Source organism: Lissotriton helveticus, chromosome 10 (assembly GCF_964261635.1).
Source record: "Lissotriton helveticus chromosome 10, aLisHel1.1, whole genome shotgun sequence".
Taxonomy (NCBI): domain Eukaryota; kingdom Metazoa; phylum Chordata; class Amphibia; order Caudata; family Salamandridae; genus Lissotriton; species Lissotriton helveticus.
The window spans coordinates 883280234-883308106 of NC_136071.1; the positions used below are offsets into that span (position 1 = coordinate 883280234).

Genomic DNA, 27873 nt, shown 5'->3' on the forward strand with positions numbered 1-27873 from the left:
GCATGAGTGTATGTTGGGTGCATTGCCTCCTGACAAGCTGTCAAACCATCGACAGCTGGTAGGAGGGATGATTCCTTCTTTACGACACGGGGTGGGTGAAGTAGGGGAGGGCGGGGTAAGAGGAGATTGTGTGTGGGGGGGTTATAGAAGAAAATGCCAAAAGGGGTCACACAAGATGGTGTGAGAAGTTGGCCTGGTATATGATGATCACTATTCTAGTGATCACCTTGCACCAGTCCAAACAACCTTTATAGTGATGGTTGTAAGTCAACCTTATAGACCAGCTATCCTAGTGGTAGCGTGGCAGAACAGTCTTAGGCTAAAAGACTCTAGAGGGCGTGTAAAGCCAGCTGTTTTATCATATGTAACCCCTTGAATATCAAATGAAAGACACCACACACGATATATATAAAATATATATGTATTTATTTCTAACACACTCCTCTGAACTCTTTATGAGATCAGAGGCTAAAGCACATAACAAGACAGTTATTATACGTTAAGTTGCACAATTTACGGTTAGGTCCTAGGGGCGAAGCACACCATATATTAAGAAAGTGGTATATGCACCAAGTCACGCGAAAAGGAAAGGCCTAGGGCATAGGGAATCGCTGGGGCTACACTGTCTTAACAATAGTTTAGGAGTGGGAGGACCACAGGCGGCGCGTGCAGTGTCTTTACACACAGGCGGGAGTCAATGTAAAGTCAATGGGAATTAGGAAGTTAGATTTAGAAGGATTTAGGACACTTCCGGTTTAGCTAGGAGGAAACAACTAGAGACTTAGACACTTGAATAGTCCATACCCTTGGGAGCACCAAAGTACTCGCGTTACCTCACCCACGGACGGCGGGTGCATAGGTGTGAAGATGTGCCGGGTTTCGTCGTTGGAAGGAATAAAAGACGTCGCGGAATGGATGAAGATCAGCCGTCTGAAACTGAACTCAGACAAGACGGAAGTCCTCATCCTCGGACCATCCCCTTCCGCCTGGGACGACTCCTGGTGGCCCCCTGCACTGGGCACCGCACCCAAGCCAACGGACCATGCACGCAACCTGGGCTTCATCCTGGACTCCTTCCTCACGATGACCAAGCAAGTCAACGCCGTCTCGTCTTCATGCTTCAACACCCTGCGCATGCTCCGAAAGATCTTCCGGTGGATCCCCACCGAAACGAGGAAGACGGTCACCCAAGCCCTCGTCACCAGCCGTCTGGACTAGAGGAACACCCTCTATGCCGGAACCACAGCCAAACTCCAGAAAAGACTCCAGCGCATACAGAACGCTTCTGCACGACTCATCCTGGACATCCCTCGCCACAGCCACATCTCTGCCCATCTGAAAGACCTGCACTGGTTTCCCGTCACCAAGAGGATCACGTTCAGACTCCACCCACGCACACAAGTCTCTCCACGACATGGGCCGGAAATACCTCCACAGCCGCCTCACATTCTACACACCCAACCGCCAGCTCTGATCCGCCAGCCTCGCCCTCGCCTCCGTCCCACGAATCGGCAAATCCACCGCCGGAAGATTCTTCTCCTACCCGGCGGCCAAGACATGGAACTCCCTCCCCACCCACCTTCGGATGACCCAGGATGATCCTTCAGAAAGCAACTCAAGACCTGGCTGTTCGAGCAGTAGCGTATCCCCCCCCCTCCAAGCGCCTCGAGACCCTAGCGGGTGAGTAGCGCGCTCTACAAATTTGCTGATTGATTGATTGATTGATTGATTGGATCTTATGGGGACCTGGAGAAAGATGCTGCAGGCGACCAGGAGGAAGATGTCCGGGTGGATCCAAGGGTGGATCTAGGATGAAGAGGACCTGAAAGCAGAGGGGACAGAGTCTGGGTCACTAGCCAGTGACCGGGTGGAACCAGGAAGGAACCAGACGACGCCGAGGAGCAATCAGGTGCTGTCTTGAAGCTGGTCTCTACAGCCACGCGGACCAGGAGGCGTCGAAGACGACCAGGAGCTTGATGCGAGCTGTCCCACGCAGGATCTCGCTGATGGAGGAGTCGACTTCCGGATTGAAGTCAACAAGCCTTGGCAAAGGCAACCCACGCAGGATTCAAAGAAGGCTTCTGGTGCAGACCAGCAAGGTCTGAGGGGCTTCACCTTTTCAGGGAAGCAGGGGCCAGTCTGGAGCAACCAGACCAGCGTTGTAATTCAAAAGGATTGTCGTCACAGAGGCTACAAGCCAGCGGGCTAGCGACCGGACAACGCGTCGAGCAGAACAAAGGCGGAAGGGCCCCACGCAGAACTTGTGGAGTGTGGGGAGCTGATCTTCGTTGCAGATGATGCTCGGGATGCCTCAGGAGCTGCACCGGTAGCAAGTTGCAGGCTTTTCAAGATGTCCAGTCCCACGTGTCTCGTCGCCTCCACGGATCCCAGCTATGCTGCAGTTGTGAAGAGAGGGTCAGAGAGGTCTAGTAGTCTGGGTTTGTCAGGCTCTGTGCTCGGGTTCCGGCGGGAACGTCAACAAAGCAAGCCGTTGATTTGCTGGATGGTGCCTGGTTGCCCAGGGTGGTCACTCCTTGGCCACAAGGGAGATTCTTCAGTCTTCAGCTTCAGCAGAATGTCGAAGGTCCAGAGTTTCATGTCAAGTTTCAATTCAGGATTAATCTAAAGTCTCAAGACTCAGCTCCTACCTTTATACAACTAAAAGGGGCTGGATTACTTACTAGGTCCCTCATATGGGTGGGACCAGGAAGGGGGGTGGTTACACCCCCTCTCCTTTGTCCAGTTTCGCGCCAGAGCTGGGGCTGGAGTGCCCCAGCAACCGGTTTGAACTGGGGTATGCATGGAGCACCTAGTGTGCTCCAGGCAGCGTCTCATTCTATTCAGCCCTCCCTGTCCAATACACAAAGTCCTGTCTGGGGTGGTGCTCGCACCTCCTCAGGCAGGAAGCCTATTGTCCAAACCTCCGTGACTGGAAGGACTCCCAGCAGCAGGAGGTCAGACTTGTGTCGGTGGCAGCAGCGTCCATTTGGTGACGCTGGGGCTCTGGTTAACTTTAACCGGGATAGTGAACATGTCTTCTCCCTCTAGAAGGATGGAATGCTACCCCCGTCGCCAGAACTGGTGAGTGGGTAGTATTCCAAAGTGTATGACACCTTACACGACATGTTTTGATAAAGCCAAACCAGAGTTAGCATTTAAACGCGAGGTTCATAATGCACTTAAGAGTATATGTATGGCAATATAATAGAACAGCTATAAGGACATGGTTCCGAAAGCTGCAGAGAGGCTCAGCTCATGCTAGAGCACCATCTCACACATAACCAAGCGCTCTGCCTCCAGGATTGTTAAGGCCTGCCATAGGAGTGACTTATAGGTTACTATGTGTCTATATATAAGTAGGTATAGAAATACCATACCTAAGCAAGGGGTGATTACACGACCTTGCCCCAGCTGAGTGATCAGCCAGTTGTGTCTATTTGAGCAGCCAGCCAGGGGTGGCATAATACATGCTGCAGCCCCTGGTAGGCCTTGGTTACACCTATGCCCCGAGTTCCTAGGGTACACTTCTACAGGGGCTGACAAGGTGAACCAATTGTGTATGTACCTAGAGTACATGGTGCAAATTTAGAGAGAGTGCATCTGGGCTGTGGGTCTGATTGGCAGGCCCACAGCCACATCTAAGTCGAAAACCAGAGAAGCAAAAGCAAAAAGTGGGGGTGACCATAGGAAGCAGACCCTACTCTCCTACACAACCCCCCCCCCCCCAAACTTAGGGACATTAAAATAAACTTGACCAGTTGAGTCTTCATGTTCTAAGTGGAAATATATGGAGAGTCCATCTGCATTTGTATGGTCAGTCCCAGGTCTATGTTCCACTGTAAAGTCCATCCCCTGTAGGGAAATGGACCACCTAAGAGGTTTGGGGTTTTCACCCTTCATCTGATTTAGCCATAGGAGGGGCTTGTGGTCGGTCTGAATCTTGAAGTGAGTGCCAAACAAGTATGGCCTCAGCTTCTTCAGGGCCCAAACCACAGCAAAGGGCTCCCTCTCTATAGCTGACCAACGTTTCTCTCTAGGGGTCAGCCTTCTGCTTATGAAAGCAATGGGCTGGTCTTCATCATCTATATTCAGTTGTGAAAGAACAGCTCCCACACCCAACTCAGAAGCATCTGTTTGGACTATGGACTCTTTGGAGTAATCTGGACTTTTCAGAATAGGTGCAGTACACATGGCCTGCCTTAGGTCATCAAATGCCTTTTGACAGCTAACTGTCCACTGAACTTTCTTTGGCATCTTTTTGGACGTTAGGTCATTCAGAGGTGTCACAATGGACCCATAGTTTTTAACAAACTTCCTGTAGTACCCAGACAGGCCCAAGAAAGCTCTGACCTGTGTCTGGGTGATAGGAGGAGTCCAGTCTTTGATGGTCTGGATCTTGCTCTCCAGTGGTTGAACCTGACCTCCACCTACCAGGAAGCACAGGTACACAACCTTGTTCTGCCCTATCTGGCACTTTGAAGCCTTGATAGTGAGGCCTGCCTTTTGCAGGGCCTCTAAAACATTCCTCAGGTGGACCAGGTGATCCTCCCAGGTGGAGCTAAAGACATCAATATCATCTAGATAAGCTGCACAATAGTCATCCAGTCCTGTGAGAACTTGATTCACCAGCCTTTGGAAAGTGGCAGGTGCATTTATCAAACCAAAGGGCATTACCACAAACTGATAATGTCCTCCGGGGGTCGAAAATGCTGTTTTGGCTTTTGCATCCTCAGCTAATCTGATTTGCCAGTAGCCTGCTGTCAGGTCAAATGTGCTCAAGAACTTGGCAGAAGCCAATCTATCAATGAGCTCATCTGCCCTGGGGATGAGATGGGCATCTGTCCTAGTGACAGCATTGAGACCTCTGTAGTCCACGCAAAACCTCATCTCTCTCTTACCATCTTGGGTGTGAGGTTTTGGCACCAGGACTACTGGACTGGCCCAAGGGCTCTCTGAGGGCTCAATAACTCCCAACTCAAACATCTTTTGGACCTCTTTCCTAATGCAGTCCCTGACATGGTCAGGTTGCCTGTAGATTTTACTCTTGACAGGCAGACTGTCACCAGTGTCCACCTCATGGGTGCACCAGCTTGTCTGACTTGGGGTCAGGGAAAACAGATGTCTGAAGGACTAAAGAACGTATCTGCAGTCCTGTTGCTGATGTTCAGAGAGGCTGTCAGCAAAGACTACACCATCTACTGAACCATCATCAGGGTTCTGAGTAAGCAGGTCTGGGAGAGGGTCACTCTCTTCCTCCTGCCCCTCATCTGTAGCCATGAGCAAGCCCTTGTCTGCCCTGTCGACATATGCTTTGATTCTGTTGACATGAAGCACCCTGTGGGGGCTTCTGGGAGTCCCAAGGTCCACCAAGTAGATGACTTCTCCCTTCTGTTCAACTATAGTATGGGGTCCAGACCATTTGTCCTGGAGTGCTGCTGGGGCCACTGGCTCCAACACCCACACTTTCTGTCCTGGCTGGTACACAGTCAGCACATCCTTTTGGTCATGCCAAGCTTTTTGAATTTCTTGGCTAGCCTCAAGGTTTTTAGAAGCCTTCTTCATATACTCAAGTACATAGTCCACTATGTCATGCTTAGGCTTTTTGAGAGGTAACTCCCATCCTTCCTTCACAAGACATAGGGGTCCCCTTACAGGATGCCCAAACAAAAGCTCAAAAGGGCTGTAGCCAACCCCCTTTTGTGGGACCTCTCTGTAAGCAAACAGAAGGCAGAGTAAAAGGATGTCCCATCTTCGCGTCAGCTTTTCTGGTAACCCTTTTATCATCCCTTTGAGAGTCTTGTTGAATCTCTCCACAAGCCCATTGCACTGTGGGCGATAGGGGGTGGTGAACTTATAGTTGACACCACACTCCTTCCACATTGCAGTCAGATATCCTGACATGAAGTTTGCACCTCTGTCAGAAACAACCTCCTTTGGAAACCCCACTCTGGAGAAAACTCCAAGTAGGGCCCTTGCCACAACAGGAGCTGTTGTGGTCCTCAGGGAAATAGCTTCTGGATACCTGGTGGCATGATCCACTACCACCAGTATAAATCTGTGCCCAGATGCTGTTTGGGGGTCCATTGGTCCAACAATGTCTATCCCCACTCTTTCAAAGGGTACCCCCACCACAGGTAGTGGTATGAGGGGGGCCTTTGTTGTGCCACCTGATTTGCCACTGGCTTGGCAGGTAACACAGGAGCGACACAACTCCTTTGTATCTTCTGACATGTGGGGCCAGTGAAAGTGAGGGACAAGCCTGTCCCAAGTCTTGATCTGGCCCAGGTGTCCTGCTAAGGGGATATCATTCGCCAAGGTAAGAAGGAAGCCCCTAAATTGCAGAGGTATAACCAACCTCCTGGAAGCACCAGGCTTGGGGTCTCTAGCCTCTGAATAAAGGAGCCCATCATCCCAATACACTTTATGGGTACTTTGAGCATTCCCAGCAGCCTCAGCAGCAGCCTGCTGTCTGAGGGGTTCAAGAGAGGAACAGTCTAATTGTGCCTGCCTCAGATCTGCCCTTGAAGGTCCCCCTGTCCCAAGAAACTCAACCTGGTCAGGCTCAAGCTCTTCTAGGACAGTTCCTTCTTGGATCTCAGAATCATCCTCCTGGGAGGGCTGATCCTCAACCTGAGGCAGGGGGAAGGCACTGCCTTAACCCTACTGCTCTTTCTCTTGGGTGGTGTCCGGTCCATTGTTCCAGGATCCAGCACCTGTTCAGGTAAGCACTTTTTGGCCTGTGACCTGGTCACAGCAAGGACATGTGCTGATATTCCCAGCATTTCTGCATGGGTCCTATACTCCACCTCAGACCAAACTGAGGTTTCAAGATCATTACCCAACAGGCACTCTACAGGAAGGTCTGAACTCACAACAATTCTTTTGAGGCCAGTTACCCCTCCCCAGGAGAAGTTAACAACTGCCACACTATGGGAGGTAGTGGCATTGCTAGCATTGGTCACTAGGTAATTCTCACCTAGTATGATCTGTTCAGGGTCCACAAAGATAGGTGTCACCATGGTGACACTGGCACATGTGTCCCTGTAGGCCTGAGCCATCTTATCATTAGTTAAAGGCGTCTGCCTGTACTTGCTCAGATTACTGGGACTTAGAGTAGATGACATTGCTATGTCCCCATCACAGACAAGAACAGCCTGAGTTGGTACTCTGACTAGGCCAGAGTCCACCTCATTTCCCAGGGTCAACCCTACTACACCCTTTTGCTGGGAACCACCACTAACGGCTGGACTAGGGGGAACAGTTGCCTTAGGGGCAATGGTGGTTGGTGCTGTGCCCTTCTTGGTGCACTCACTAAACCAGTGAGAGACTGATTTACAGTATCCACACCAGGGCTTCTTTGGGCCTTCTTGTTTCTGTTTGTTCATTTTGGAGCCACCCTCCCCCTGTACCTTTTGGGGGCCTGGTGAAGACTTCTGGTCTTTTGGTTTCTGCTCATTACCCTTCTGGTCTACTTTCTTCTGATCACCACTCTGGTTCTGGTTTTTCTGTTTAATCCTGGTTCTGTCCCATTTGTCTGCCTTCTTTCCCAATTCTTGGGGAGAGGTCAGATCAGAGTCAATCCGGTACTGATGCAATAACTGGTTTTGGCAGTTGTTAAGGATTTGCTCTCTCATGATCAAATTATACAATCCTGTATAGTCCTTAACTTGACTTCCCAATAACCAGCCTTCCAGAGCCTTAGTGGCACAGTCAACAAAATCAGGCCAGTCCTGAGTCTGTGTCTTCTGGGTATCCCTGAACAACAACCTATATTGTTCAGTGGTTAGGCCAAACCCATCAATCAGAGCACTCTTCAGGACAGAGTAGTTGTTAGCATCCCCATCACTAACTGTGAGGAGCTTATCTCTACCTTTTTCTGAAAAGGAGAGCCATAAGATTGCTGCCCACTGACTTTGGGGTACCTGCTGTACTTTGCAGGCCCTCTCCAAAGCAGTTATCCATTTGTGGATGTCATCCCCTTCTTTGTAGGGGGGCACAATCTTGCTTAGGTTTCTATTATCATAGGACCTATCTTTATCCTTAGGGATATTGCTGCCACTTGTGGGTTCTAACCCACTTTCTCTGTGCTCCCTAGCACGAGCAAGCTTCTCTTTGGCCAAGGCAACTTCAAGTTCTTGCCTCACAATCCTCAGAGCACCCTCTCTCATTCTGGCCTCATGTTCTCTTCTCTGAGGAGAGGCCATCTCTCTCTGAGCAGGGCCATGAGAGCCATTTGAAGCTTGAGATTGGAGAAATTCCCTTGAGTGGGATCTTTCTCTCCTCTGCCTCTGGTTAAGCCCACTTGGGGGTCTGTATGGGGGCTGCCCATACTAACTCCCATGTATGCTTAGGTTAGCCTGACTAAGTCCTCTGACTGGGACCTGGCTGTTTACCTCACCCTCAGAATCTTCCTCCACTACCTCCTCTTCTTCCTCTGGTTCAATAGTATCAGGAGCATCTTCTGTGGAGGTGAGGACTTCATCTGCACTACCTGAAGCACCTGAGTTAGGTGTCTGTTGAGCATCATACCTTTCTAAGAGCTCAACCAGGAATCTGAGGGTAGGGTTTGAACCCTGTTTTAGCCTTCTAGAAGTACACAGTTGTCTTGAAGCAGTCCTCAAGGCATCTGCCTCTGCAGGCAGGGAACCACTGGGGTTCACTGTCTGAGACATGGTTTCTAGTGAGGTGTGGTGTTGCACCTACCTACACTATTGTTGTAGTCAGGGTGTGCTAGGCCCTTTGCTCTACAACAGCTAAGTTCAGTAGAACTTAAGTATACTAAGACTTGTTTTTATATGTACCTATAGGTACCTTTGTGATCTTTCAAATGATATCTCAAGATTACAAGTGGTAAAACAACAGCAAGCTCTAATCCCAACCGCTGCACACCAATGTGAGAAGTTGGCCTGGTATATGATGATCACTATTCTAGTGATCACCTTGCACCAGTCCAAACAACCCTTATGGTTATGGTTGTAAGTCAACCTTATAGACCAGCTATCCTAGTGGTAGCGTGGACCGAACAGTCTTAGGCTAAAAGACTCTAGAGGGAGTGTAAAGCCAGCTGTTTTACCATATGTAATCCCTTGAATATCAAATGAAAGGACACCACACAGGATATATATAAAATATGTATGTATTTATTTCTAACACATTCCTCTGAACTCTTTATGAGATCAGAGGCCAAAGCACATAACAAGACACTTAGTTATTATACTTTAAGTTGCACAATTTACGATTAGGCCCTAGGGGCGAAGCAAACCATATATTAAGTAAGTGGTATAAGTACCACGTCACGCAAAAAGGAAAGGCCTAGGGCATCGCTGGGGCTACACTGTCTCAATAGTTTAGGAGTGGGAGGCCCACAGGCGGCGCGTGCAGTGTCTTTACACACACGCGGGAGTCAATGGGAACTTAGAAGTTAGATTTAGAAGGATTTCGGACACTTCCGGTTTAGCTAGGAGGAAACAACTAGAGACTTAGACACTTGGATAGTCAATACCCTTGGGAGCACCAAAGTACTCGCGTTACCTCACCCACGGACGGCGGGTGCATAGGTGTGAAGATGTGTCGGGTTTCGGCGTTGGATCCTATGGAGACCTGGAGAAAGATGCTGCAGGCGACCAGGAGGAAGATGTCCGGGTGGATCCAAGGGTGGCTCTAGGATGAAGAGGACCTGAAAGCAGAGGGGACAAAGTCTGGGTCACTAGCCAGTGACCGGGTGGAACCAGGAAGGAACCAGACGACGTCGAGGAGCAATCAGGTGCTGTCTTGAAGCTTGTCTCTACAGCCACGCGGACCAGGAGGCGTCGAGGACGACCAGGAGCTGGATGCGAGCTGTCCCACGCAGGATCTCGCGGACTGAGTCGACTTCCTGATTGGAGTCAACAAGCCTTGGCAAAGGCAACCCACGCAGAATTCAAAGAAGGCTTCTGGTGTAGACCAGCAAGGTCTGAGGGGCTTCACCTTTTCAGGGAAGCAGGGGCAAGTCTAGAGCAACCAGACCAGCGGTGTAATTCAAAAGGATTGTCGTCACAGAGGCTACTAGCCAGCGGGCTAGCGACCGGACAACGCGTCGAGCAGAACAAAGGCAGAAGGGCCCCACGCAGAACTCGTGGAGTGTGCGGAGCTGATCTTCGTTGCAGATGATGCTCGGGAGTGGGGTTTCTCAATCCCTAGTGCACAGCTTCGAGGATGCGTCAGGAGCTGCACAGGTAGCAAGTTGCAGGCTTTTCAAGATGTCCGGTCCCACGTGTCTCGTCGCCTCCACGGATCCCATCTATGCTGCAGTCGTGAAGAGAGGGTCAGAGAGGTTTGAAAGTCTAGGTCTTGTCTCTGTGCTCGGGTTCCGGCGGGAACGTCGACAAAGCAAGCTGTTGATTTGCTGGATGGTGCCTGGTTGCCCAGGGTGGTCACTCCTTGGCCACAAGGGAGATTCTTCAGTCTTCAGCTTCAGCAGAATGTCGAAGGTCCAGAGTTTCGTGTCAAGTTTCAATTCAGGATTAATCTAAAGTCTCAAGACTCAGCTCCTACCTTTATACAACTAATTGTCCAAACCTCCGTGACTGGAAGGACTCCCAGCAGCAGGAGGTCAGACTTGTGTCGGTGGCAGCAGCGTCCATTTTGTGACGCTGGGGCTCTGGTTAACTTTAACCGGGATAGTCAGCAACAACATGTCTTCTCCCTCTAGAAGGGTGGAATGCTACCCCGGTCGCCAGAACTGGCGAGGGGGTAGTATTCTAAAGCGTATGACACCTTACATGACATGTTTTGATAAAGCCAAACCAGAGTTAGCATTTAACCGCGAGGTTCATAATGCACTTAAGAGTATATGGTATGGCAATATCATAGAACAGCTATAAGGACATGGTTCCGAAAGCTGCAGACAGGCTCAGCTCATGCTAGAGCACCATCTCACACATAAACAAGCACTCTGCCTCCAGGATTGTTAAGGCCTGCCATAGGTGTGACTTATAGGTTACTATGTGTGTATATATAAGTAGGTATAGGTATACCATACCTAAGCAAGGGGTGATTAGACGACCTTGCCCCAGATGAGTGATCAGCCAGTTGTGTCTATTTGAGTGGCCAGCCAGGGGTGGCATAATACATGCTGCAGCCCCTGGTAGGCCTTGTTTACACCTATGCCCCGAGTACCTAGGGTACACTTCTACAGGGGCTGACAAGGAAGGTGAACCAATTCCCAATTGTGTATGTACCTAGAGTACATGGTGCAAATTTAGAGAGAGTGCATCTGGGCTGTGGGTCTGATTGGCAGGCCCACAGCCACATCTAAGTCGAAAACCAGAGAAGCAAAAGCAAAAAGTGGGGGTGACCATAGGAAGCAGACCCTACTCTCCTACAGATGGTAGGCAGGGAGTTGCATTAAAGGGTAGGGGCGCATAGGGAAGAAGGGTGGGTATCGTACCAAAAGGGTGTTGAGGATGGAATGTGGTTTAATACTTAAAGCACTTGGTAAAGCACAAAGTGCCAATCTCTATGGGTTTGATTAGATGCACGGCCTCGTACATAGCAGGCCTAAACAATGGAGTTAAACACCAATTAGTATGGGAGGAATTGAAACTGTATAGGCCTCATTTTGTCCTCCTGACAGACACATTTACTCTACAAGGATCGAGGATTATTTAAACATCTTTCGATATCAAATAATTGTATGCACCTCCCAGAGTGCTTCTATAAGAGGTACAGCAATACTTGAGGATAAATCAATTGATTATAGAATTCTTAAAGCCTCGGCAAACCAGCGGGGAAGATGAGAACCTGCGTAGCTTGAGATAAAAGGCACTAAATATGTGCTTTGCGCAATATATAACCCTAACGTCGACGATATCGCTATCTTTAACTTTGTTAAATTAGAGCTTCTAGGCTGGCAAGGGGAGCGATTGGATTTCTCAACTTCTACTAGACGATCAACGCCTTTCATTTACTGATTTTCAAACTAAATGTTCTTTATCCGCTTCCTTTAGATCGCAATATGATCTTCTAGGTCCCTCCCTCAACCAATATCTTCTTACATTACCAAATCCTTCCAACCTCTCTGCAAATTGCATAAACCTTCCTCCAATATTGAACTTCACCCTCTGAATCCACTATATACGAATCCCCACAATTGCCCCCGGACAAGTTTAAATCAAAGACTGAAGTATCTTGGGAAAAAGATTTATTACAGTGTTGGCCAACTAGTACTTGGGATAAGTTATGGACTAAGCTTCTTAAAACCTCACAAGCTGCAAATACCACACAAAACCTTTACCTTGTTTACCAATGGTTATTACTCTCTCCAATGACCTTAGCATCTTTCTCACCGGATATGTCCTCTACTTGTTGGTCCTGTCCTTGTCCTACTGCCGATCTAAAACACATGCTATTTGAGTGCCCCCCTATCCACCAATTTTGGTAACTGGCTTGGTCCCAAATTAGAAAACTTTGCAAAGTTAAGGTCCCCTTTTCTCTAATAAACATATTTCTAGGTAGTCTATCACCCCAACGGCCTCAGTCACCATTGAGATTTAAATTGTTAGATCTATTGTTAGCTGTTGCTTTTCATTTAATAACCTCAAATTGGAAATAAGCAGATAAAGTTACTTTTCGATCTTGGTGGAACGCAGTGGTTTTTCATCATAGACTAGACACTAATGAAGTTTTCTCCATTTCTTTAGAGATTAAAAGATCTCTTATGGCTTCCATTAACCACATACTTATCCTTCTCGGCTTCTTCTATTGTTAAAGTTATTACTGTATCATATGATTTTCGGAAACCACCTTAACTTCACTCTTTGCCTCCTTTTTCTTAGCTGATTAGAAGACATTTGTACTCTTATATTTATATTATGGTATTTTAGTTTTACTTATTATTATGCTTACAGTGTTCAATCATTTATCACTCTTACCTTATATTCTTATTTTATAAATTATTTACATATTTATAAATTATTTACATATTGTTCTTTTCCCCCGTCCCTTCTCCCTATTGTTTTATAAATGTATATATTTTTCTTTGTATACAGCTGGATAGTCATATTCTTCATGTATCTTTGTTTTTCATACAACTTTAATGTTAAATAGGATGTATTACACTGCTGTTCTTTTTCTTATTTCTTTCTTAATAAACTTAAACTTTTAAAAAAGTGAATTGTATGACAATATAGGATTGTTTTTGCAATACATAACAGAATATAAATAGCTGTTAAATGAACTGTGTGCATCCAGCAGTTAGAAAAGCAAAAATTAAGCACTCTGTTTGTAAATCGAAAATGTGGTGGAACCATTTTAATAGGATAAAAACAAATCAAGACACTTACTCAGTGATGCACAAATGACACATTTTCACCTATTATCATTTGGATGCTATATAGTTTTATCAGTAAAACTGAATGTCTGTGCAAATTTAGTGGCCATGTCAATGGAAAATGTGATGTCTGTAAATGACAATGTGCACACAATGCTTTCATGACATTAGATAAATTGTCCACTCCATATCCATTAAAGGTAGGTGGGTCGTGAAAGTTTGTTGGTCTATAAAGTGGGTTGTGGTTATAAAGTTTAGGAAAAAGGTTGTATAGGGGATTCGTCTATGGTGAATTACAGCAATTTCCCAAGGGCCTCGCTTCCTGCCTACTAACAATTACATTCCCAAATCCTTCTCCTGTTCCATGTCTTCCTCCATGGCGTGCAGAAACCCGAAAAGGAAAATGAGGCAAGTCTTAGATGGGGTAGTCCCAACAGACCTACTCGGACTATAAGAAGCTGACCTAAACAAAGAATAGAGACAGCGGTTGTGTCCCAATACAGTATTAACCACAAGTTTTTAAAACCCCGCGGTTCATGACGAGCTCAGCTCGTCATGAGCGCATGACAGGTAAACCTCATCAGCGGAGATGGGGTTAATGGTTTTCTAGATGTCTTGTCTCGATGTTTAGGCTTCTGGAATTCAGAGACCCCCAACATGTGTTGGACCCCGCCCAGCCCAAGCACTGCAGGAACGTAGCATGTACCAGTCCCCTTCCCTTGTCCACTGGATACCCACAGGAAGATAACACTATGAGCTTTCCAGTGAACCCGAAAAGAGGGTGGTATATTGATGAGACACCAAGTCTCCCACCCTGTAGAACGATAGGACACGGCTCCCTCCTTCACGCTTCTGCACCTAGAGATAACAAGGAAAACACAATACCTCCATTTGTACAGACTCTACAATACTATACCTCTATCTCAGTGACCATGTCCCACCCCAACATGCACCCCCTTCTTACCAGTGGTAAGCGCAGGCTCAGCTTCGTGGAGGAACTGGACAATCCAATAATAATAATACTCCAATGGATTGAAAGGCCAGTCAGGGGTACTCATGCACAGCGTCCTTCGTTTTAATTTAATTAAGTCGAATTACAAACGAAGGGAAAAAAAGGTCAGGAGCAACGAATATGCTGAGCCAAAAAAAAACCTTCGTGTAATAAAGAAAAAGGGCCAACAGAAAGGGGGAAAAGAGACACTCGGAGTCTCCGCGTTTCTACAGCGTTTGTGTACACGGCCCGTAGCGGAGTGACCCAAAACGTCACTTCCGCATACAATGATGAGGAAAGGCGCCCAGCAAAACGCCTGAAACCGGGAATGAACGCTAAGCAACTTTAAGCGTTACTCGGTACACTACTAATAAACCAAAAAGGGCACAGTGAAAAAAGGCTGATAACAGTGAACGGGAGCCCCCGCTCACGAATAATAATCAGCAAACAAACGCTGGAAAAAATACGACCCTAAACCAAGAAGGGAAGGAAATTAACCCTGGGACAAGGGGCTAACTAACTACAAGGGGAAAAGAAAAACGAATCAAGGGAATCAAAATCTCACACGAGCCCGTGAGAGAATAACAAGGGGAGGATGGACAAAAACCCAAGGCGACAGGAATCTTCAGCAACAGCAAACAAGGGAGCAGGATACCGGAGTCCAAACAATGGCAATATCAAGCAATGAAACAGAGGTAGGACCCGCATTTATTCATTTAGCCCAAGTCATGTGATGATGGTCCATGGTCACTGACATAGGACTAGCCCCAAATCCTAACAGTACCCCCCCCCTATGACCCTCCCCACAGGGCGGGGTTTCATGGGATGCTGCCTATGGAACATTCGAACCAGTCGCGGGGCATGTACCCTTCCAGCTGGCTCCCAAGTCCTGTCCTCCTGTTTGTAACCTTTCCAGTCCACCAGATAGAAAAGACGACCCCTGACCCGTTTGGAATCGAGGATAGCATGTATCTCGAATTCCTCCTGTCCATCAATCGTCAAAGGAGGAGAAGGGGGCAGCACCTGTACTGAGGGTACATAGGGTTTCAATAATGACGTATGAAACACAGGATGTACCCCATAGTCCTGTGGTAACTCAAGCTTCATTGCAACTGGATTAACAACCTGGGTTACTGGAAAAGGACCCACGTACCGGGGCTGCAATTTACGTGACCCCTGTAACCTCAGATTCTGGGGATGCCAACCACACTAAATCGCCCACCTTATATGAGGGAGCTGGGGCCCGATGTTTATCTGCCTGTGTCTTCATAGCAGCTTTGGCCTCGACCAAACTCTCCCTGGCCAAACCCCAAATGTCACTCAGTCGCCTGCAAACATCATCAATGGCTGGCACACGTCCCGTGGGCTGAATGGCCACCGCTCTAGGATGGTATCCAAGCGAACAATAGAATGGGGTCATGCCCAAAGCGGAGTGTAGGCTGTTATAAGCAAACTCCGCTATGGGCAGAGCCGTCACCCAATCACACAACAAAAACGAAACCAGACATCTCAAATATTGTTCCATCGTCTGATTGGTTCGCTCAGTCTGACCATCAGACTGAGGATGGTATGCCGAGGACAAACGTATCTCCGTTTTCAGTACCAGACAAAGTTCAGTCCAGAAATGAGACACGAACTGCTCTCCCCGATCAGATATAATTACCACCGGCAACCCATGTAAACGCACCACTGAGGACATGAAAACCACAGCCATCTCTTTTGCCGTTGGGATTTTGTAAAGCGGAATAAAGTGTGCCATTTTGGTGAATAAATCCACCACCACCATTATGGCAGTATAACCAGAGGCAGAAGGCAAGTCGGTCACAAAATCCATACTTATGGTGTGCCACGGAGAAGGAGGTACCTCCAAGGGGTGCAAAAGCCCTGAGGGCTTACAGTGCAAAGGCTTGCTGATGGCACATATAGGGCAGGCACTCGCATATCCCTGAATGTCACTAGTCATGGAGTCCCACCAAAACCACCTCATACACAATTCTCTCATTTTCCTTATCCCAGGATGTGCCACCAAGGCGGATGAATGACACCACTCCAAAACCTCATTCCGCAACCCAGGGGGAATCAACATCTTATCCCCATGATATAACAACCCCTCTTTCACTGAAACCTGGGGCAACGATAACCAAGGAGCCAAATCCAACTGCTTCAATCGCTCTTTCACCAATGCGGGAAAATCATCCATACCCGTAGCCCCTACAATCCGTTTGCTCTCAATCATAGCCCTATCCTCCCTCAAAGGGCCTTCGCCCTTAGGATCACCATGGATCCGAGAAAGAGCATCCGATTTGATCTGCTGAGCCGCAGGCCTGTAGGTGATGACAAAGTCATACTCATTAAAGAATAACACCCACCGCATCTGTCGAGGTGTTAACGCCCTAGCGGAACGGAAAAACTCGAGGTTTTTGTGGTCAGTGTAGATGGTGATAACATGCCTAGCGCCCCACAAATAGTGTCGCCACTCCTCGAATGCCAGCTTTACCGCCAGTAATTCCCGTTCTGCCACCGTATAGTTCTGTTCGGCGGGTAACAATGTCTTCGAAAAAAAGGCAATGGGATGCATATGACCAGTAGCCTCGTCACGCTGGGACAACACCCCACCCACAGCACACATTGATGCGTCAGTTTCTACAAAGAACGGCAGGGCAGGGTCAGGATGCACCAATACGGGCGCCGAGGTGAAATGCTCCAACAAAGACCGAAAAGCCTTCTGAGTCTCATCGGTCCACTCAAAGGGGACACCCTTCCTCAAAAGGCGAGTCATCGGCGACACTACATCTGAGAAATGCGAGATAAATCGCCGATAGAAATTGGCGAAACCTAGGAGCACCTGGATCTGTCTCACTGATGTAGGCACAGGCCAGGTCACAATGGCCTGTATTTTCTTTGGGTCCATCCGGATCCCTTCTGCCGAAATGATGAATCCTAGGAACTCTACCTCCTGGGCGTCAAACTGGCACTTCTCCAGCTTAGCATATAATTGATGTTCCTGTAGTGTCTGTAACACTTGGATTACATGGTCTGTATGTTCTGCCCTCACTTCAGAAAAAACAAGGATATCGTCCAAATAGACGATAACCGTGCGATCCAGATATTTGCTGAGGACCTCGTTAATAAAAAACTGAACCGCCGCTGGCGCATTACACAAGCCAAACGGCATAACGGTGTATTCAAACAGACCATACTTGGTTTTGAAGGCCGTCTTCCACTCATCTCCGGGTCTCACCCGTATGAGATGGTAAGCGCCCCGCAAATCTAATTTCGTAAATACGGTAGCCTTGCGGAGCTGGTCCAACAACACGGAGATGAGTGGAAGAGGGTACCTGTTCTTCACCGTGGCCGCATTCAAAATCCTGTAATCCACACAAGCCCTCAAAGTTCCTTCCTTCTTAGGAATAAAAAATATAGCGGACGGCACAGGAGAGGAAGAGGGACGAATGAACCCCAACCGTAACATCTCATCGATGTAATCTTTCAAATGTTTCTCTTCGGGTTCCGACAATGCATACACCCGGCTGCAAGGCAGTGAGACCCCTGGTACCAAGTCGATCTTACAATCGTAAGCTCTATTAGGGGGTAGTTCCTGAGCGTATCTCTTATCGAACACATCTTTAAATGCCATGTACTGAGGTGGGACAGATCCCACGTCTGCCATGGCGCAGACCAAAGGATTGATCTGTGCACGTGCCACGGTGTAACAATTCCTCAAACAATGCGCTGAATCTAACGTCACCAGTCTCTGCACCCAATCGATCCTGGGGTTATGCTTCTGCAGCCATGGAACCCCCAACACCAAACCAAAGGAAGGGGCATCAATTAAATCGAATACCACCATTTCAGAATGCCCATTCTCACATAAGAGACACAAAGGTGTAGTCTGACGGGTAATACACCCCGACGTCAGCTCAGTCCCATCAATAGCCCTCACTGGCTCAGGTCGTTCTTTAAGCTGACAAGAAACCCCCAACTTCTCTGCCATAGTGATATCCATGAAATTTCTGGTAGCACCAGAATCTAACACCGAAACAGAAACATGATTCTGTACTGGAAGCAATAACTGGGCATTTATAACAAAATGTCTTGGGGCTTGGTCTACAGTTCCAACAACCTCATACTGTTTGCTTTGTCCTACGTCTACCCCACGGTCCACCTGAATACAGGCTACCTTTTTACTGAATCCCGCACCAGATGGCTTCACAGGACATTCCCGAGCGAAGTGCCCTCCCTGACCACAGTACAAACACAGATTGTTCTCTCTCCTTCTCTTTTTCTCCTCCGGAGCCAAAGGTCCCCTCACCCCTCCTAGTTCCATAGGTTCAGGCGACGTCTTATTCTCCCCCACAGCCTTTATTTCAGCTTTCACATAACTACCTCTGGATGCCTGGAACCGACTGCGTTCCCCTCGCCTTTCGGACACCCTATGATTCAATTTAACTACAAGGTCTATGAACGCCGCACAGTCTTCTGGTGGGTCCACCACCTGTGATACTATATCCTTCAGCTCTTCACAAAGACCCTGATAAAATATTGATGTCCTCTTTTCAGTGGGCCAATGGGTCTCGGCTATCAACCTATTGAAGGAGGCAATGTATGACAACAAATCCTGTCTGCCCTGCCAGAGCTTCATGAGTTCTGCATCACTTGCCTGCATGAACGCATGCTTGGTAAACAATCCCCGCATCAGTTCCTTAAAAGCGGTATAGTTATATAACACACGATCGTCACTATCCACCAAAGGAATAGCCCACTGGGCCGCGTTACCAGCCAAATAAGATATCGTAAAGGCAACTTTAGCGGAGTCATCAGGAAAGGCACTCGGTCTACACATAAAATGTAGCTGACACTGGGTCATAAACATCCCAAACTTCTCACTGTCTCCAGTGAATCTCTCAGGGGGGGCTAATGGGACCGCAACTGGAGAAGACACCGTCACATTAACGGGGTTGCTACCACCAACCGCACCGTGTCCCACCCCTCCACTATACTGGAAGGTTGCAGGCTGAATAACGGGAGTGGTTCCTCTGTGTTGCAACTGCTCTCGGGCCCTGACAGCCACCAATTCCTGTTTTAAACCGGCATTCTCTTGTTGTAACTGCTGAACCTGTGCCTGTAACGTATGCACTGCCCCCATGATGTCTTGCATTGAGGGACCTCCTGTACCATTATCTAACGTATTCCCATCCTCATCCATGCTCGCTCAGGCAGTGCTAAATACGTGGGCTTGCTATTCTGTTGGACCCCGCCCAGCCTAAGCACTGCAGGAACGTAGCATGTACCAGTCCCCTTCCCTTGTCCACTGGATACCCACAGGAAGATAACACTATGAGCTTTCCAGTGAACCCGAAAAGAGGGTGGTATATTGATGAGACACCAAGTCTCCCACCCTGTAGAACGATAGGACACGGCTCCCTCCTTCACGCTCCTGCACCTAGAGATAACAAGGAAAACACAATACCTCCATTTGTACAGACTCTACAATACTATACCTCTATCTCAGTGACCATGTCCCACCCCAACATGCACCCCCTTCTTACCAGTGGTAAGCGCAGGCTCAGCTTTGTGGAGGAACTGGACAATCCAATAATAATAATACTCCAATGGATTGAAAGGCCAGTCAGGGGCACTCATGCACAGCGTCCTTCATTTTAATTTAATAAAGTCGAATTACAAACGAAGGGAAAAAAAGGTCAGGAGCAACGAATATGCTGAGCCAAAAAAAAACCTTTGTGTAATAAAGAAAAAGGGCCAACAGAAAGGGGGAAAAGAGACACTCGGAGTCTCCGCGTTTCTACAGCGTTTGTGTACACGGCCCGCAGCGGAGTGACCCAAAACGTCACTTCCGCATACAATGATGAGGAAAGGCGCCCAGCAAAACGCCCGAAACCGGGAATGAACGCTAAGCAACTTTAAGCGTTACTCGGTACACTACTAATAAACCAAAAAGGGCACAGTGAAAAAAGGCTGATAACAGTGAACGGGAGCCCCCGCTCACGAATAATAATCAGCAAACAAACGCTGGAAAAAATACGACCCTAAACCAAGAAGGGAAGGAAACTAACTCTGGGACAAGGGGCTAACTAACTACAAGGGGAAAAGAAAAACGAATCAAGGGAATCAAAATCTCACACGAGCCCGTGAGAGAATAACAAGGGGAGGATGGACAAAAACCCAAGGCGACAGGAATTTTCAGCAACAGCAAACAAGGGAGCAGGATACCGGAGTCCAAACAATGGCAATATCAAGCAATGAAACAGAGGTAGGACCCGCATTTATTCATTTAGCCCAAGTCATGTGATGATGGTCCATGGTCACTGACATAGGACTAGCCCCAAATCCTAACAACATGCACCACAGTCGCCACACAACCTTGGTGCCAAACGTAGAGCTTTCCAAAAACCATCAAGAGAGGAGAGGTTTTGACGAGTCCCACCACTCGGATTGCAAAAAAGGAGACATGTCCTCGGAGAATAAATGCTGTATGAACTACCTCTGGTATCATAAGGCAATTAACCTGGACATGTATGTCAATACAGTAAACTGTTTCACGGACACTGGGCTCAATACCTTGCACCGCAAGCACGCACACCTTGCAAACCCTGTCTCAAAAGGCAGCAGTGAGGCCTTTGTCAAGTTAAGGCATGCCCTTTTCTGAGGCGAGAAGTGAAAAACAGGACAGTAACTGGCATGACCCCCCTGTGATCGTCCTTTCAATAGAAGGTTGTTAGGAGTTGCATGTTTTAAAGTTATTTTAAATGTGCAGCATTTGCATTTCCCATCTAGAAGTGATAGTTAATGAGTGAGGAGGGAGACCCTGGCTGACCGCAGATATTCAAGGACTCACCACACATTAGGTCTCAGGGAACTATTTAGAGGTACAGCAGCATATGAGGGCTACGCAGGCATGGAAACTGAAAAACTAAGGAAACCAATGCAAGAAAGAACAGGATCCATTTACCGATCTTTACTGCACATAGTCTGTGGGCTGCACCTCCTGGGAATACTCGTATTTGACAGCAACCAGAATTCAAGCTCACGTGTATCACTGGGGGAACAATGTATGATCACACTTGATGTCCTCCACCATCATAATCTAACTCTCTACATAAATATACTGCTGCCTCTTTAGACAGTGGACTTTCTCGATCTCTGCATAAGAACAAGTTAACTCTAGGAACCTTAAGAGTGTATATTCCAGGTAGGACCAAGAAAAAGATGTTGTAAAAAGAACATTTACACAAATTTCAGATACAAGACAAACATTTAAATAAATGTGATAAGTGGAGCTTTCAAAAAAATAAAAGCAATGTTACCATCATTCTTGCTTTCCGTATCCTGGCGCAGCTTTTCCAGAGATTTGATTTGTTCGTTTAACATGTCCTGGTCTGTGCTCCAGGAAGCTTTCTCTGAATTGAAATGCTGTGAGAGGAAATACAACAGCTGACATTGAATGGCAACTTAACTTTAATGCATGAATGAAAGGTCTTACCTGACAGCAACAGCTGCACACGGTTTTATCATTGCAGCCAACCGTCTATGTAAAATATGAGAATGAATGACCCAAACGGTGATCTTTTTAAAATGTTCCTGAAATTCTTAATACAAACGAGGATAAGCAACTGAACATATCCCAACAGGAATGTTAATTGGAGCAGCTCTGACTGAAGGTGAGGAGAAAGAAAGATGGTTTGGTTGCTTTGATAAAGCACAGACCCCAGTGGACCACTAGACCATGTGGCTGTCACAAGTTACTTAAGCTGCAGACATTTCAGCGGAAACTGTGCATAAGAAAGAAATAATTCTATTGGCATTGTGTACTCTTGATGACATTAGGATACCATAGGGGTAGCTAAGTAATAATAGCTATGTCAAACCAAAAGGAATTAGCAACAGGGCAATATCTAATAACATATGTGATATGGGTGACATACCCGCCAAGGAGGTTCTAGCTATAATTCTAGATACAAGGGCAGTAATCAGTATCGATCCAGCAATAAGTATACTCTTCAAGGAATACCCAAATCAATTAAGCTGTTTTCATAACATTACTGGCAAAGTATTGCTTTCCAAATATCATCATAATAATAATTAAGCTCAAAAGGGTCTCAGTCTCCACACTCTATAGACCCTGAGGACTACATACCAGAGTCTACAATACAAACTCCCATCTAGCATGCCCAAGTAACAATGACAGAGAAAAAATTAGATATCATACAAACAGTTCAACAAACTCTCTGGTTAACTATAGAATACTTAGAGTAGCCGAATAGGGTGTATTAACTATAGTAGGTATCCTCGAGGTCTTGTGGGCTGGCAAACATGCCAAGCACAATGATCATCATTTGCCATAGTGTACTGAAGCAAGCAAACTTACATTTACATCCGTTCAGACTGCAACCCCTCTGAAATCAACATTCGGGTACGACACAGTAGTGGTAACTTCTCTTTGGATGGCATTTAGAGATTAGCATTTGCCAGTCTGTTGATGAGAACAGATTAACAAAGCCTCACATTTCTCCGTGTACCCGCATCCAACCGGATCCCGGTGTAGCGATTGAAGCATAAGCTAGCACCATTTGCATCTCACAGAAAATCGCAGCTTGTCTGACTGTACAACTACAAATAGAAAGGTATTCGACAGCAAAATACATTTACCTCTTGCATTTGAGTAGAGTGATGTTCAAGTTTGTTTAACTGCTGGTGAAGTTTCATATTTTTACTCTCTTGGTCATCCAGCTTCCCTTGGAGGGTGTTCACATTTTCCTGACCAAATAAAAGGGGAAACAGTATGTTGAAATGGAATCCATTTGCAATTCCTTTTCAGTATGTACATGTATTTGGGTGGAAGACATTCCGATTATGGGGTTTAGAAACATCAGTTTACCTCGTAATATTCTAAGAAGAAACAGTATTTACCTTCTGCCACATCCTGTTTTGGCGAAATCAGGCTTAAATCTTTCTTCCATAGAGTTCTAATTAGTTGCCATTGCCACCTACAACTAGAAATCTTTCCACAATTTAATCATAGGCCTAATTAAAAATGATTTGTAACTTTTTTGTTTTAAGTTTTCCTTCCAATCAGAAAGCGTACTCTGCTTTGGGCGTTCTACATAGGCAGCTGGAAGGAAAATGTCCACCCCTGTAGCTTTGCCAATGCTTGCTGTTGATAATATAGATTCCCTTGTTTCAGGCAGGAGGCTGCAGTGTCACTGACCCACCCACTGCAAACATCCTTGGATCAGCCGGTTTATTAGTAGCTGTACAGTAGAGAACAGCAAAGTAAAAATGTGTACCCTATTAGATGTTCAAAGACTTGGGACCACATGTATTATGGATCACAGTCTACAGTGTTTTACATTAATAACAAAGTAGAACCTGCTGCACGCCATCAAGTCTTTCAAGAAAGCGAGGCTAATAAATGTCCAGACTGTTTCCAGTCTTTAGGGAAGTAGAAGAGTGTTGACAGACATTTGGTAGCACTCAATGAAAATTTGGCAAACAATTTAACACAGCATTTACGTGGACATCAACTGTAACAATCTCCAGTAAAGTGACCTAGATGTGAGTCAAGTAAAAACACTATCGAAAAACCCTTACCGTTAACTATTTTTTGGGGAAGAAAAAGAAATTGGGTACAAAACTGGAAAAATAGAAACCAGCTCAAAAGATGACGCTCTAATGTGAACTACAATTTTGTAGGTTAGGATGCATGAATTCTGACAAATCACTTGCCTGTTTAAAACTAAAAATTACATTTAAACTCCCCTTAGCCGAAAAGAAACTTTAATATGTGCATGTTATTCTTGGGGTGAGATTCGATGGCAACTTTCTCCTTTCATTACTTAAAAATTTGCTCTGGAAATGTGGTAGAGTTCTGGAAGTGTACAGTAAGTGTCAGGGGCAGTTGTTTCAGCTGTGACGTCTTGGGTCAAAATCAATGCTTTCATTTCTCTAACTTGTTACTTCAGCCTAGAGTTTAACTGCCAACCTTCAATGTGAGCCACAACTACTATACAAATGAATCACTGAAGTCTCCATATTATCACTGTATGCAGAAGGATTCATGTTTAAGTGAGTGTCGGTAGAACAAATCTTCATTCTAAGGATACTAAGGTTTTTTGTTTTCTTTAAACAGAGCATCAACATCAGGAGACCATGCCATTTGCCAAGAGTGTATATTCAACCTCCACACATATGCTAAGATGCCTCTGGACCTTTCCAAGAACTAAAGAGAAGAAAGAATCAGTTTGCGTTCTTGAGAACAGAATCAAAATGATTCGACATGAAGGAAAATACCTTTAAAAAAAGGAAACTCACAAACGAGCAGTAGGATATTCTCTTCTTCTTTGAAGCACTGCACACTGTGCTACACACAACCAATTTATAACAGTCTTATTTTGGGTTTTACTTCATTCCAGTACTTTTTTCAGATGAAGTGAAGCCACCTCCCAAGACAGGCTACCAAAATAGCAAATGTACTTACCTCCGGTATTGCTTTAATGATTCAAATGAATTTCTCTTGAATTATCTTCTGACAGCAGACTGGATTTCCAAACTGATACAATTTACTACCAACATGGCGTCATGTGTTTCATTCAGAGCCTATTGTTTTCTTCCATATGTTAGCCTTATTGTGAACTACACATGCTGCTTTAACTTTGCGCACGTTACTTCACGATCACGTTTGCTTCTGCACCACATTATATTTTCACACAGGACCTGCAGTTGTTTTTCTAGTTCTGTTCTTTCCTGGGATTTAGTCTGAAGAGTAGACGAGGTCAAACAACAATGTCCTTTATTATTTTCTTCTGGTCATGCACTTGCACCTAGACACAACACAGGAATGCAGCTGTTCGTGAACATGTGAACCTTGTCATATAGGTAGCCACATCACTGTAACACACAGAGAAAGACTGAGATTTCCTGAGAGAAGATCACAACTGTATCTGAGGTTTAATACATTCATCTGTGTATGCTAATGTAGGGGGTCCGCTACTTATCCCAGAGATTTGGTGTACAATCAGTTTGCTTCTGCAACAGGGGCGGGGGATAGGGGTAGGCTATTCTGTCTTAGAATATGACAGGGCTTTTCATAATATGCGGTATATTGACAATGTTGATGGTATTTCTGCTAGGCAGTAGTTTTCTAATTGTGGCGCGTATGCTGCATTTCAGAGCACAATAGTTTAAATAAACATTTCAAAATTCCATTTGTGTCTCTTTCATATCTTATTGTGGGCGAGTAAGAGTGTGTGTGAACGAAAGGGAGTGTCCTATCACCGCGATCCCTGAGAGGGTTGAGAGGGTTGTGTTCTGGTGTGTTAATTCACTTGTTCCTCTGGATAGGAGTAGGAAAGCAAGTGAGACTCTATAGCTAGTCAAACTAGGGCTCATGGTACCGGAGCAGAATCCCTGCAACAGTAGTAACTGCCACCGGCCGCAGATCAGACTAATGTCATCCCCTGAAATAATGCAGCAAATCCAAAAAAAGCAGTAACTATGCCAGCGCCATTAGAGTTTAATGACGTATAGAGGCCAAGTCTAGAGAGAGCTCACAATTTTCACACAAATCGAAAAACCTTACTAAAACTCGACAATGCTCTAAAAGGGAAGGAGGAAGGTAGAGGAGGAATGGGTGGAAAGATCTACATACCATATGAAGGGACTTGTTCCTAGGGATACTCCTTTCCAAATAATACTAAACTTGGACCCCCTTAGCAGTTTCACACAAGAGTCTGCAAAATTGTTGATTTGTGCACAAAGTATTTTGGAGAACTGCTGTTCTACTTCATTCTCTAAGGCTGCATCAGGCACAAGACCGGATTCCTGATCTATGCTGACCAGACCAAAATCTTTGCATGGTAAACGTAGGTGAACGTGCTGAAGCAGGTGCCGTTTCTTACTGAATGAGCTTGTTCGCTATTGGCAGCTCTTTTGAACTAACGTAAAGTCAGATCTTGACTTAACCCAACTCTTAAGTGTTAGTATTACTACTGCCCCGTTCCCGCATACAATAGATGTAAACTAAGCAATGAACCGCTGGTCTTCAACCCAGTGTTCTTTGATCCTCTCCAAATAAAGAAAAGAAGGTTTCTGGACGATAGGGGATGGAAATTTTCTTGGATGGGTGTATACCTTAATAGCATAATAGTAGGCTGTTTTAAGCAAGAGGAAATTCAGGAACGACTATTGGCAGGAAAGAAAGTCTAGTTCTTAAAACTACCACGTCAAGAAAGAAAAATGTACAGGAAGCACTTCCAACTCGCGACACAATTTAAAAAATTTAAAGCAAACAAGAATGCATTGGTTCAAAAGATATGCCAAATAAGAGATCTAAGCACTAGGTGTAGATCGCGAGAAGTCATCAAAAGCATGACAGGAGGCAAATGGTGTAAAAGGCCTTTTAAAACTCCATGTACTACAGGTAGACTGAAAGAGCTCTGTGTCAGAGCTTGTGAAAGTGCAAAAATGGCAGCTAGTCTTTCCTCGACTGTGTCTCCAACACCATTTTTCTATGAATAGCAAAAAGGAAGAGCCATTGACAGCAAGGTATTTACAGCTTTCTGATGGCACAACTAGAATAGTTGTAAAGTCTCCCCAAATATACCCAATTGGTTGAGGGACACATGGCAACAAGCATAACACAATGCGTATTTATTCAGGTAGAGTGTATAATTCTAAGGTGTTCCAAATCTCCTAGCAGGCACCAATACCCAAGGAAGAGCAAAATATGTTTAAGAATTTTATCAGAGCTACCTTGCTTAAACCGATGAGAAAAGCACCCATTAAAGGAAACAAAGGGTTTGGAGTAAAGGATGCTTCCCCCCCCATCATATATGAAGGGGATCGACAGGCTTCAGGTACCATTCTGCATGATGCTATTTTTCCTGGGACGCTGGCTGGAATGACAATGGTTCAAGGACAGTCTCAATCTGACAGGCTATTCCCCACTAAATTCCATACAGTTAACTAGACCTTTGCTGTCATCATTTCCTGGCAGGTATGGTAAGGCATCAGCATAGAATTGCGATAGAATAGCAACAAAGCAGTAGGTCTACTCCGGTTTCTACTTTATAATTTGACTGCTTTACAGCACCAATTAGTGATGAGCCGGAGCAGAAGAAAGTACGGTCTAGGGTGCCTCTCTAGAGGCAGACCCAGGCCATTCAGTAAGGCCGCACCTTTTTTAATGACGTGAAATCCTTCCATCACCCCAGGGAACTATGCTTAGAGAGGATAGGTGTGATAGTAAAACTGTAGTGCCTTTTCTACATTATGATGCAAGTGTCTATATACCTTCCTGTTCCTAATTACCATGGTGACAATACACACAAGTAAAAGGACTTTTGCAGTTATATACAACGGTCAACCAGAATACGCAACAGTGGGTCCTTAACACCAGAAACTTCTGATGAGAGGAGTGTTGCAGAGTCTTCAGCACAAAGTTTAGCTGCTAAGAATTTGGTGCCATCTGTAAGCTGCTCACTGATAAGGCGATGGACACCTACCCATCATACAGGATAGGCCACATTTTATGAGTACATTGAGGCGATCGGTACAG

At 46.1% G+C, this 27873-nt stretch overlaps 1 protein-coding gene across 3 annotated transcripts in view; it reads right to left on the minus strand.

Moving 5' to 3' along the window:
- The window catches only part of KIF15 (kinesin family member 15), a 927215-nt gene that overhangs the window by 528985 nt on the left and 370357 nt on the right, over positions 1–27873 (minus strand). For all 3 annotated transcript variants that reach the window (XM_078663524.1, XM_078663523.1, XM_078663522.1), the window contains exons 18-19: positions 22968–23075; positions 21626–21731 (exon numbers count right to left, since the gene is read on the minus strand). In XM_078663524.1, coding sequence (XP_078519650.1) covers positions 21626–21731; positions 22968–23075 — 214 coding nt within the window. The remainder of the gene's footprint in view (positions 1–21625; positions 21732–22967; positions 23076–27873) is intronic.